Consider the following 12,831-nt stretch of genomic DNA (forward strand, 5'->3'; position numbering starts at 1 on the left):
TTTCAGTCCGTGCCAAGGAACAAAATGCTGCTGCTCACACAAGCAGGGCAGCACTTATCAAAACAGCTCCGATTCCCCAGGACAGGCTGGATGGGCCTGGAAAGACTTCCTCCGCGATCTCAGCACACAGGGAAATTAGGATGACTGCGGTCCTAGCGCTTCCTGGAGAGCGGATGAGAGGGTCTGAGCCCATCAGTGACAGGCATCCTCAGAGAACAAGCAAACCAATGCCCAGCACCAGGGAGGGTTATGGCTGCAGAGCCACAAGGAGCTACCAAAGAGGGTGGGGTAAGAAAATAAATGAAAAAAGGAGACTCGGGGCGGCTGTTTGCTGGGAGAGAGGAGTGACCGTGGCCCTCCCGGTCTAATCACTTCCCAGCAATTGCTCCATTTCTCAGCCCCGACAAGGTCATGGATTTTGCCACAGACTGTTTTAGCAGAACCAGGCCTGGGGCTTGCGGGAGGCATTCAGAACTCTGGGACTAGTACTGCCCCCTCCCCCCGGCACATGGGCAGATCCGACTCTCGGCTCTCCATTCAGTTCTCTTGCTGCACTGGTCTCAAAATCCGCCTAACCCCCGGTGCACAGCACTCCAAGCTAAGCAGGATCCAGCAAAGCGGGTCCATGGTGAGGAGACCTCCAGGGAACACTTGGTTTCTTCAGGAAGCGACACTGATCACTGAGTAAGGGCTGCTCCTCTTTCTGAGCCAGTCCCAGACTAATGTTCAACTGCTGCCGCACTGCACCCCAGAGGTGGGTGCATTTCAACTGTGGAGGCAGCAATTCCGTACATCCCAGGCCCACCACACAGGAATGCGAGTGGCTTACTCCTCACTCGCCTTCCTAGTCTGCAGAGCCGCGTTAAGTGCTTCAACCCCAGCAGGGAACAGCTCCAGAAGATCACTACTGACCCCACATGGCGTTAGCCTGGCACGAGTTCTTTCATTGGCAGAACAGCTGTACTGTACATACAGCCCCCACGGCTTTCCCAACAGCCAAATGCTTATCTAGGGCCAGGATCCAGCTGCCGGGAGCAAACGCACCCTCTTCCAGGCTCTTTGGAAAGCAGCCACTTCAAGGCAGTAATTTTTCCAAGTATGCTCCCCATCACTCCCCAGCTCTCTGCTGCTAAGTAACTCGGATGAGCGGCAGGAGAGGAAGAGCAGAGACAGGGAGGGAGCTAAGAGGCTACTATTTGGCATGGATGACTGCACTCAAGAGAGGCCCAGAACCTCCCCGGGGCCCCACAGGGATCAGAGCTGGCTCTCGATTCCATTCCCTCAACAAGATCAACCCTTGCCTTGCGTTTAACACAAGAGATGGGCAAACTTCTAGCCTGACAGCCACCTGGGGTTCAGAAACCTGAGGAGGGAAGGCTGTGCCCCCACCCCGACAGCCAGGCACGGCCAGGCCCCGTCCCTCATCCAACTCCCTGTTACACTCCACCAACACCCAGGACTCCCAGCCTCCAGTCTACTCCCCAGCTCCTGCCCGCGACTGCTCCCCCAGGACTCTAGGCTGCCTATCTACCCACTCTGCTTGTGGTGCCCAGAGCACTGGGGCTGGCTGTGCAACGACCACACCGCCCAAACCCTGGGGCAGAAGGAGAAGGACCAGGGGCCGGCCACCCCCGCTTGCTGGAGTTGGGCTGGCTCCTCCCCACTCAACAGTTCTGACCCCCTGGCTGGCGCGTGCCTGGGGACTGGACGGACGGGTCTGAGAAGCAGGATGTGGCCCACGGTCCATTGTTTGCCCCCACCTGGTCTAATGGCAGGTGGAAATTTTTCAACCAAGAGAGATGCTCCTAAAAAGCGACCACGGGGGGGGCTAAATATTGTTGAAATGTTTTTAGGGTTTTTCCTCCCGGCCACCCACCAAACGTCATGGCACCCCATGAAATTCATGGGCAGCAGGTTCCAAACACAGCTGCGGAAGCGCCTCATGCAGCGCACAGCCGACCCGTGGGACTCATTGCCGGGTCTGCGCATGGAGGAGAGGTCACTGGATTAGCCCCCACGCTCAGGGGTGGAGCCCTGGGGATTCCCCTAAGCTGCTGACTGCCAGAAGCTGGGACAGGCTGACAGCGGGTGGGTCACTCGTTGATTGCCCTGTTCTGTTCGCTCCCTCTGGGGCACCTGGCACTGGCCATGGTCAGAAGGCAGCAGACCGGGGTAGATGGACTGACCCAGCCTGCCTGTTCTCACAAAGCACAGGGAAGGGGGGCAAACCCCAAAGCCAGCTAGACGCCACTCCCCCTACGCAGTCCCTCCAAGGCAGGGCTGAGGCACAGCAGGGTGAGGAGAAGAGCTTGCACAGCAGCTGCCCATGCAGAACCTCCCGAGGCTGCGTATTCAGCTCCTGTCACCAGCACCAATCCACAGGCAGGCTCCGCTCCAGCGCCGTAGGACGTTACCTTCACGTCCTGGCTCCCGAGCGGGTCCATGAGCTGCTCCTCCAAGGCCCTGAGCGATTCCAGGGCCAGCACGAGAAGGCGCTGCAGGATCTGAGAGCGGGAGAGAGTCAGAGGATAAAGCCAAGGAGAGCCACACCACCACACAGCCCCTGCACTGCAAGGGGGACACCTTGCTAGCGGCAGGAGCCGGTGCATAGGTCCAAGAGGGGGCAGGGAGATCCTGCGGCACCGTCATCCAGCTGAGGAGCTTCAGGAAGGGAGGGATAAGGGTGCAGGTGCTGGGGTCTGTTGAGGGCATTGCTTAGATAAGAGAGCGGGTAAAAGACTGCACAACACCTGCTCCTGGGCAGGGGCAGCTCTGTAGCAAGCCCAGCAACGAGGCCCATCTAGAGTGACCCTGACAGAGGAGATGAATGGGAACTGGACCACTCCAGTGCAGGGAGAGGGGAGGCGAGCAGAAATAACTGGCACAGAAGGAACGGGTTGCGGGGGTGCAGCCTGTCTCACCTGCACAGAAGGCCACTCTTTGGTCCACACTGAGCTCCGCTTGTCTCTGGGGGTGGCGATGAACATGACGGGGAGGTGAGGTCGGGCAGCCACAAACTCGGTCCTGATCTCTGCATAATCTGCATCTAGGGAACCAACCCACAACCAGCGTGAGAAGCCCTGAAACCCTACCCCTCACCTCTGCCTGGGCACCTAGCCTGGCCTTCTTCAGCTCCAGCAGCCGGGACCACCACAATGGCGAGAAGCCTCCTCTTGGTGATCTGCAAGCTCACCACAGGACTGGAAGGGACCTCTTATGGTCCTGTGTGATTCCCAGCAACCCAGCTCCACAACCCACCAGATAAATGCGCCAAGTTTGATGTCAGGTCTAGGGAGGTTCCAAAACCACCCGACAGCTCTGTTGGTTGGGATCTGTCTTCTCATTTCCACCATAAATTTACCCAAAGCCAACTGATTTCCATTCACTCTTGGTCCAACATCATCCATTAGCTTCCAGAGCTCCTCCTCCATCCTGGACCTTGCCCCCCTCCGTCATGTATTGACCAAGCGCAATCAGACCCCCCACTCAGCCTTCGGCCTCCTGAGCTAAACAAGCCAAGCTCCTTCAGTCTCCTCTCAGAAGCCAGGCCCTGGAGCGCGGCTGCTCAGAGCAGGTCATCAAACACAATGTGGACCAGGGAAGGGTCTGGGACCTGGGCAGCAGCCCTTTCTCTGCATTCTGTGATGGTGTTAAGCAGTCAAAGCCACCTCCTGAAGCGGGTAAGCAGAGTAAAGGGTGGGTGGTCATATATGGAACAACACACATTAAATACAAACCCCACGGACCAACCCTGGCCCAGATGCTGCCATTGATATGGCTCCAAGGTCACTCGCTGTCTGTCCAAGGTCAGTGCACCATCATCACACACAACCGCTGGAACCCCTGGCACCGCTGACCCCCACCGTCGGCGTCTGGTAACCCAGAGCGACCTCCGACACCAGCAGAAATAGCATAAGCAACATCAGAACCTCAGCCAGCAAGGGGAGGTGCTGCTTGCTCCCCCTACTCCATCTAACAGTGCTGCTGGACCAGCATCTGATGAAGTGAGTCTGTGCTCACGAAAGCCCATGCTCAAAACTTTTCTGTTAGTCTATAAGGTGCCACAGGACCCTTCGTTGCTGCTACAGATCCAGACTAACATGGCTACCCCTCCGATACTGAAAGGAAAAGTGCAGTTGTAGCACAAACAGACATTCCTTTGCCGGCTTTCTGCTAGCTAGCATGTGTGATAGCAGTTGCGTCAATGTGGTGGCAGGGGTTCAGTGCGAGCTGACGACCAGCTTGCACATCCAGGGTCCCGGGCAAGCCAGCACTCTGGCAGCCAGCCTACGAAACTGTGTCTACACTATAGTTACCCAGGCTAGCTAGAATAAAACCAAAGCAGGGATGCCCACTTGTGCTGCAATCAGACCTGCATAGTAGGTATACCCTCAGGCACACTCCTGCTGCCGGGGTGCACAGGGTCTTCAGGAAGAGTCCATGGTCTTTTTTTTTTTTTTCCAAGCCCACCCCACAGGCCCCTCTGTGAGGCAGGTACAACACGGGGCCTAAAAACAGCCACACTGGGGCAGACCAACAATGCACCAACGCTGCAGGTCAGTGTTTCTTAAACTAAGTTCTGCAAACCCCTTGTGCGTTGCAGTGGCGTAGCAGCCAGCAACAACGTGCGGAGCATGGATATATATTCTGTTATTAAAACCACACACAAGGTTACTACTTGCTGCGATACCTGATTAAATTAAAATTACTTCATTTTGGTTTTGCCGTGTATGTTGCTGTTTGGTGGGTTTTTTTCTTCCCCTAGGTGTTCTGCACAAATAATTATTGTTTGGTGTTTTGTGGTCTCAAAAAGTTTAAGAAATGCTGCTATAGATATAAATCTCCTCAACTTTTTCATCTAAATATATTTTTTACCTCCAAAAAATAGTTTTTAAACCAAACCAAACGTTGGTTTGGTTTGAGATTTTCTTGGCTTAAATGAAAAAGCAAAAAGAGAGAAAAGCCTTCAGTTCCGCACAAAGTTTTTCCCTTTTTTTTTTTTTTGGCAAAAAATTTAGACCAAAATTTTTTTTTTCTGGCCATGTCTGAAAATTCAGGCATGTTTATTCCTAGCCTAAAACTGAGAGACAATTATATATATGGTTTGTTCTCATCGGGAACTTACCTATGGTTCCAAAGTAGAGCAGTAAAGTATTTTTATACTGTTGCTTTTGATCAGTAAAAATATTTTGACAACAAAACACCTACCTCTTACACAGCACTTTTCAGCTACACAGCTCAAGAGAGATTAGTAGCCTCTCCTCCCTGCTTTATGGATGGGGAAACTGAGGCACAGGGTGATGTCACAATCAGCCCAGAGGCACCAAGCAAGTCATGAATTGAAACCAGGACTCCAAATCCCAATTCATGTCCAGACAGTACTTCAGGTGGCAGTTTAGCAAACATGTCTCCCAATGAATGCACTAGAGCTCTGGTATTACCTGGGTGCAAACTATGTCCAGGAAGAAATAAGGCAAACTCTTTGCAAACCAGAGACAGTCACATCAAGAGATCAGAGCCGAGCCTGGTCTATGAAACTCACTAAACGAGAGCAAGCAAGAAAACAGAACAAGAAACCAGCCAATGTCCAGCACACTGAAGCCCAGGTAATGTGCTGCTCAGGTTCCCAGCTAACCATGCCAGCGAGGAAGGCGGTCCTGGCCGGAGGGAGATCTGCAGATGGGTAACAGGAGCTGGAGCCTTTCAGCTTCTACCTTCACAATGGCCCAGCTCAGTTGCAGCTGAAAGCAACTTCTCCCAACACAGCTGCTGGGTGGTCTCATTCGGGTTCCTGGCAAGGTAGCTGCTTCCGCCCCCAGGACGGCAACCCAGCTAGCCTCTGGGAATAGGCTGAACCCGTCGCCTTTCCCCTCTTCCCAATCACACACAGAGGGATCACCCAATGACCCTCTTCTGGGAGGTTTAACTGAAGTAACTAGCCCCCCCCAAGGCTGGACGGTACAAAGGCTCACCTTGCACAGCCCAGTCAATGCACCTCTCCTCTACCATGGAGAGGCCTCCCAGGGGAGAAGTCTCCACAGCAGCATTGGCACTATGAGGACAAACTTGGAAAGTCATTTCTCTCTCACCTGTCCACAAGGAAGCGAGGCCCATCGATCCATGGGGCCTGCCTGGCTGCCAGCCACAAGAGATGCAGGCTGCCTGCAGGACAGTGATCCCCAAAACCCTGTGGTGGAAAGTTCCACGTACTGTCACCAACCCCAAGCCACCCAGCACCACCCAGCACACCTGTCAGTCACTGAGAGCAAAGCAGGGCAGGATCTGCCGGGGTCACTCATCTCCTCATGGCTACACCTGAGCTAAGGGCAGCTGGTGGACTTGAGTTACAGCACCGGGGGCCCTGGTTGACTCACCTTTGAGGTCGCTGTTCAGGTTCACGATGAGGGGGCTGTTCTTCCAGTCGAAGGCAGTCAGCAGGTGGAGGAACCGGAGGAAGCCCACCTGAGGGGAGCTGAGGGCAAGACAGAAGCCACGGTAACGGGGCAAGAGAGAAAGATGGCACCTCTTGCACAGAGGCGCGCCGAGCCAGGTGGTGGTGTGTCCAAGTCAGATCTGCAGAGCCCCTACAGGAAGCCTCACCTTAGGACAGAGCCTTCTTGGGGCCAGGGAGGGTACATATTTAGCCCATTGAAAGGACTGTTCACTAAGGCCAGGTGGGAACCTCCCCCCACCCCATACACGTTCCTGCAGAGAGAACAGGGATGGGGCAAAAAGTTCTCCTCGGTCCTTCCCATCTCCTGGTTCTGTTGTTTCTAAAGGTGCGGTTTTGTCTGGTGGTAACAGCAGAAGGGCTGGGGTGCGCCACTCTCGCAGCGGGCTAGGGACACCTGGGTCTCACCTTGGCGGGGTAAAAGGCGCTGGGTGCAAGAACAGAAATGCCGCCAGCAGATCCAGGCACTCCTCCGAGAGGCTGTCGCTCAGCAGCTGGGCACGGAGCCAGCGCTTGGCCAGGCGTGCGGTGCCGCTGAAGGCCGGGTATTGCTGCTGGAGCCTGCGGGGAGAAGAAAGAGAAGCAGCAGCTGTTACGGGGCACAGCATCACCTCCACTGCCCCATCCCAAGCCACCCCAGTGGCCTCTGACGGCACAGCTGCGAACGGCTGCAAGCACGCTGCTGGCACTGGATTGGCTGCGGTTTTCTGGAGAGGGAAATGGGTCAGTCTCATCCACTCCAAGGTCTGGCTGCTACAGCTGCTGTTACTTTGCTACTCAACGACTGCCCAGACCCACCCATCACCTCACTGAAGGGGAATCTGGTATAAAGCTGCCAGCCACTTCCCTACCCACAATGCACTTTTCTCTCCTCCTCTGCCCCTCCCCACATCCCCAGTGCTCTGTCCATTCCTTACAGGCGGAGAGAGCTGGAATACCAGTTCCCCGCTGTGGCCCTCAGCCAGAAAGCCATGTGTAACTAGCAAGTTAACTGACCCAACTTCTACCTTTACAGGCATATTAGAAAAGCTTGTAAATGGTAACTAGTTCTCAAACAATGCAGGTTTGGGTTGCAAAGCTTCTGTCTATCTAACAGGCTTTGGAATGGCTCCAGAGATAAATATGACAAGGTCTTCATATGTGTCTACTCATATCTCGTTAGAGATTAACAAAGTAACCAGACAGTCTCTGTTTCCATATTCTATTGATTCAGAAATCAAAATAAAATATTAACTTTGAGAGAAAACATTATCAGAAGGGTAACCGAGTTAATCTGTATCTTCAAAAACAACAAGTCCTGACGAATCAGGTCTTTGCCCACGGAAGCTCATGCTCCAAAATATCTGATAGTCTCTAAGGTACCACAGGACTGCTGGTTGTTTTTGAATAGTGCCATTATCCATGTTTCTCTTTGAAGTTACCAATAATTTGCCTATAAACTGCTTATTAGACAACTACCTTGAGCTGATAAATGCAACTACTTATCTGGGGATACATAGGAAACAGGAGGTTTAACTTGGAACTCACAATGCTTCACACAGGTACCACCTGCTGTCAAGGGGCTACTGACAGCCTGCCAGAGACTGATAAAAGAACACAAGGTCCCAGATTCAGTATCTCAGATCTGCTTAAGCTTCAGCAAGGGACGCCTGAGTCATGAATACAGCAGTGTCCAGCTCCAGTCTGGATGACCCTGCTGATTCTCACGGATGAATCAAAACAAACTCTACACACGGACTACGTATTTTGAACTAGATCTCTTGAACCAATTCTGGGAAGTCCATCTTGCAACTCAGCAGCTCCTCACCTCTACTGTGAAACAGACCTAAAAACTCTCGTCAGAGCTGCAGCGTGTAGCAACCTTTTAACCATGATACTCTCTCTCTCTCTCCCTTCTGAAAAATAAGTCTGAGTTTAGTTAGTAACTTGGCTACAAGCGTGTACATGGGAAAGACCTGAAATACTCGTCGACCTGTTGGGTGATGCATCTGATATCTTGGGACTGGAAGAACTTCATAGAAGATGAAAATGAGTTTCAGTAATCCTCCTATCTGACTTGGCTATCTGGGTGGGAACCCAAGGCTGTGTTGCTTTAAGAGGGCTGTGTTTTTGGCTTCTGGGTAGCTGCTAAGGTATTTGTGGCTGGCTTGGTGAATTGAATTAGAAATAACCACAGTTTGGGGGCTTGTTGGCCCCATTCTCTGCAGATTGCCCTGATTATGCCATCTCAGCATGGCTCCTCTAGGCACCAATGGTCATACCTACCCCTAATGCATTGCTCCCCCCGTGAGGCACATCCCCTTCCTTACCCATGCAGAGAGCTGGTCAGATAGGGCAAGTGGAGCGTCTCCAATTCCAGCTGCTGAGACTCCTCTGTGTCCTGGTACTTCAGCATCCCCTCTGGTGTGACCACCTCCCTCAGGATTTGAGGCTCCCTGTGGTAGGCCACTTGGAGACGGAAAACATAGCCATCCTAAGAGAGAGGGTGGGAGAATGAGCCATGAGGGTTGGAGACAGGAGCGCACTGCACCAGTGCAACATACAAAAGCTATGAAGTAAACCTGGCTACAGCCAGAGCCAAGCTTTGTCCCTCTGAACCAGGGATGTTGCTGCTTCCCTCGGACAAAGAGGCAGAGCAGAAAGTTACTGATGGGCCTTTGCCCACGGAAGCAGATGCTCCAAAATGTCTGTTAGTCTGCAAGGTGCCACAGGACTGCTTGTTGTTCTCGAAGATATGGACTAACACGGCTCCCTCTCTGATAATTGGCGATACCTAGAGGCTCTTGGAGCTGTCTCGTCCCGCTCAGTTATCCTTTGTGGCTCCTCATGTGCTCCAAGCCCCCGGAGCTGGAGATTCTGAAAGCAGCGATCACTGGTTGGCACGTGTGCCTGGGCTCACCACAGACCTCCAGCCAAAGAGGTAAAGGCTGAAGTGGACCAACCATCTCTCCAGTTCCTTCTCCACCACCAAACACAGATTTGAAGTGAAGGGTTAGGCACAGAGGCACAAAGAGGCAGCCCTCTAATCAGCTCCCCCATCCAGCACCACCCGCCAGCAGGCCCCAGGGTTCAGTGCTTGCACCTCTGGCCCACTGCGATCAGCTGTCTGGCAGCATTTTGGAGGCTGTGGGAAGGGGAGAAATGCAGCACGCTTGGGGAGAGGGTGGACCTGGGCAAGGACCGCCGTTCTAGCAGGTACATGGACAAAGGAGTCCTCAACCAAGACACGGTGTTCTCACAAAAGCATGACAGCTGCTTGAAAAACTTGCCCTGCCAATACCAAAGAAAGGTGCTTCCTGTAGCAAGGCCGTGGCCATTGCTTGTGTTCCCGTGGAATGAGCTGGTGCCCCATGAGGAAGACTAGACAGTTAATGGACTGAATTTTGCTCTGTTGGGACGCACAGAGTGTCTTTTAGAAGTGACTGTCTGACCCCTGATCCTTCCCACCATGGTGACAAACAGTCGAGCAGTTCCTGATTGGGTTTGTTCTCTGGGGGTACAAGGCTGAAGCTCACTAGACATCCAAGGACTGAAGCCTCTTCCCTTCTGAGGGCGTGACAGGTTTGGGAAGAACGCAAGAAAGCAAACCGTTCCGAGTGACGTGCAAAGTGCTTCAAGGGCGAATTCAACATTTAAAACCACTGCGAAATCTTGTCTTTATGAAACATAGCACAAGGAGAATCCACCATCAATGTCCCACCAACCCTCCTGGCTGAGGTGATGGCTACCAGGAATGACACCATGGACAAAGGAGACCTGGAGCTAGTAGCTAGAACTGTTGGTCTGGGGTGCATGGTTGCCAATGAAATTTTTTTCCTTGGGGCAGGAGCATCTACTCCCAGGGAGCAGAGGGAGGACCTGGAGTGCTCTGAAGCGTGTACGGCCTCATCCATCTCCTGCTTGGACAAACAAGTCTCAAAGGACACAACTTCAATAATACCCCAGACACCGTGGGAAACTGCAAAGCCTGGAGCCAGGACTCTGAGCCTTACGATGGCAACGGTCACTGCCCCAGAATGTGTGTCAGCTGCACCCACGGCTAATTCAAGAGCAGTCCTGGCAACCACTTTGCATTCCTCTGTGGCAGCCTGCAAACTAACTCTGCGCTGCTGCTGTCAGCACAGTCCACAAATTTTGAATAGTTCAGGACGTGGTACTCAGCCATTATTGCTTGGTAGTTGGCCATCCTGAACTGGAGATTAGGAGACGACTTTCCTCCTTAATAACTTACCCTCCATATAAATCGGGTAGGTTGTAAATGTTGTTCCTAGACCCCTCTGTGGTGGCCCAAACCACTAAAGAGAATTATGAGCATGGGGAGAGAGCAGAAATTCTTCCTCTTGGCTGCGACATTAATACCATTTCTCTGCCTTCTTACGCGTCTGGACACAGCTAGCTGGGGTACGCCAGATAGTTCTAGCTGGCTCTGTGCAGGAACTAAAGGTCTAGGATCCTCAATACCTTAAGAAGACTCTGCAGCTTCCCTGCCATTCTCTTGGGGCTGGAGACAATAGGGTCACCATCTCATCTGAAGAGAGAGAGCAATTTCATCACTTTGATGGTGGGGCCATCAAACACGGCACACGTTCTGCCTCAGCTGGATCGGGGCCAGTTCTAGCTGCCCTCTCGGAAGGAGAGCCTCCCTAGCAGACCAGACCCGCTCTGTGGAGGGTTCCATAGCCCCCCAGAGACGCGACAGGTTGGATCAAATGGTGGTTGCAGAGGCCCCAAGGCATGAGGTGCCAACAGATCCAAGGCAGATGATGTTGATCCCAAACAGGTGCAGGTCTTGAGACTGAAAAGATGGGTCTTGGAGGAGGGAGTGACAGTTCCCCGAGTGGCTCAGCATCTCCTGATGAAGAGAAAACCGATTCCGGGTCCAAGAATAGTCCCAGCAGTGCTACTGGAGGGGAGCCAAAGCCTAAAGATGGAAGGGGAGACCAACTCCTCCCGCAGGTCCGCTCTGCGGGTGGAGTCAACCTCTCTTGAGAGGGAGGGACCCAGAAGAGGGGGAAGTCAATCCTGGAGAAAGATGATATTCTCAGGAGAAGCGCAGGTCTCAGCTCTTCCGGGAGCACGGGGCGTCTTGTCTGGCTCAACCGCCAGAGCCGCAGTGGAGGCCACCTGCGACACTGCCATGGAAGACAAGGGTGGTAACACAGGTAGCCGATGCGCCCAGAGATCTGTCTTTAGTAGGTGGCAGCAAATCCAAGGGTGTGTGTTTGGGAAGTACTGGTGCTGCAGGCTCATCACCTTGTGCCGAGGGGAGGCCTCGGCTTGTGAGCTCGGTGACACTGCTAAGACTTAGGACATATTAAGTTGTCTTAGGCTGGGCTCCGAGACTTGCTCAGTTTAGGCAAGGCTGAATCAGACTTTCTCCTTCCCAATCCACTCCGAAGAAGGTTTAGCCTCCTGCTTATGAGCATGCTCCCTGCTCACCTGAGAAGACCTCAACATGGCATGTGAGGGGGTCGAGTCCTTCACTCCCTTGTGGAGTCAGGCCAACACAGTCTGACCAGTCCCAAGTCATGCGCATAGCCTAGAACCAAAAGCAGGGCCCAGGGGTGGGGTGAGGGGAGTGGAAAGAGAGCTCTTCAAGCCAGAAGAGTCAGGAAGCTTCAGTCGGCGGAGGCTGTGATCACAACCACGCAGCAATGAGAAGGAACCGGGGAGGTGGTCAGTCTGCCTGAACCTCTATCTCCTTGGGTCGAAGGCACGAGACGAACCCGAGTACTTGTGCAGACCAACAAGCATGGCTTTCACTGTTCTCCAGCTCCATATGCATACGTGCCCCCTGTGGAACACGCCTAGGGACCGGCCTTCCACGCAAAAGAACTGCGACCCAGCCTCAGGCCTGGAGGGCCCTGCGACTCGCCAGCCAAAACCCAGTGGTGAGGCTGGCGGGGACAGTCACCGTGCCCCTCACACAGCCCCTATGGCTCCCTCTCAGGAAGCCAGGCACAAAAGATCCATGGCTCCTGAGACCAGATCATCAGAGACAGACCTCTGGCCTCCCACCGGCCCAGCTCCCTTGCCTGTACCTTGTACACATCTGTGTGGGTGGCCGCAGGCCGGCAGAGGAGATGGTGCTGCTGAGTGAGGAGCTTGGCCAGCCGGAGGTGGAAAGCGGCTTTGACACATTTGATGGCGTCTTTGTCCTGCGGCCACTGGCCGCTCCCTTCCATGTGGCACACCACTGAGGGGTTAAAACAGAGACAAAAACACGAACGCGGCACAGCAGTGAGAAAATAGGCCGCAAGGCACAGGAAGGGGCAGCTCAGTGGTTAGAGCAAGGCACTGGGAGCCACAACTCGTAGCTTTGGTTCCCAGCTCTGACACATATGCATGCTGCTGCATGAAGCCATGGGCAAGTCATTTCC

General features: G+C 53.6%; 1 protein-coding gene across 1 annotated transcript in view; it reads right to left on the bottom strand.

The window, feature by feature from the left end:
• Positions 1-12,831, bottom strand: part of NOL6 (nucleolar protein 6) — a 69,242-nt gene that overhangs the window by 35,876 nt on the left and 20,535 nt on the right. The window contains exons 18-23 of the mRNA XM_074995840.1: positions 12,493-12,647; positions 8,761-8,924; positions 6,860-7,012; positions 6,375-6,472; positions 2,922-3,046; positions 2,415-2,504 (exon numbers count right to left, since the gene is read on the bottom strand). Of these exons, the coding sequence (XP_074851941.1) occupies positions 2,415-2,504; positions 2,922-3,046; positions 6,375-6,472; positions 6,860-7,012; positions 8,761-8,924; positions 12,493-12,647 (785 nt within the window). The remainder of the gene's footprint in view (positions 1-2,414; positions 2,505-2,921; positions 3,047-6,374; positions 6,473-6,859; positions 7,013-8,760; positions 8,925-12,492; positions 12,648-12,831) is intronic.

Source organism: Carettochelys insculpta, chromosome 5 (genome assembly GCF_033958435.1).
Source record: "Carettochelys insculpta isolate YL-2023 chromosome 5, ASM3395843v1, whole genome shotgun sequence".
NCBI lineage: Eukaryota > Metazoa > Chordata > Testudines > Carettochelyidae > Carettochelys > Carettochelys insculpta.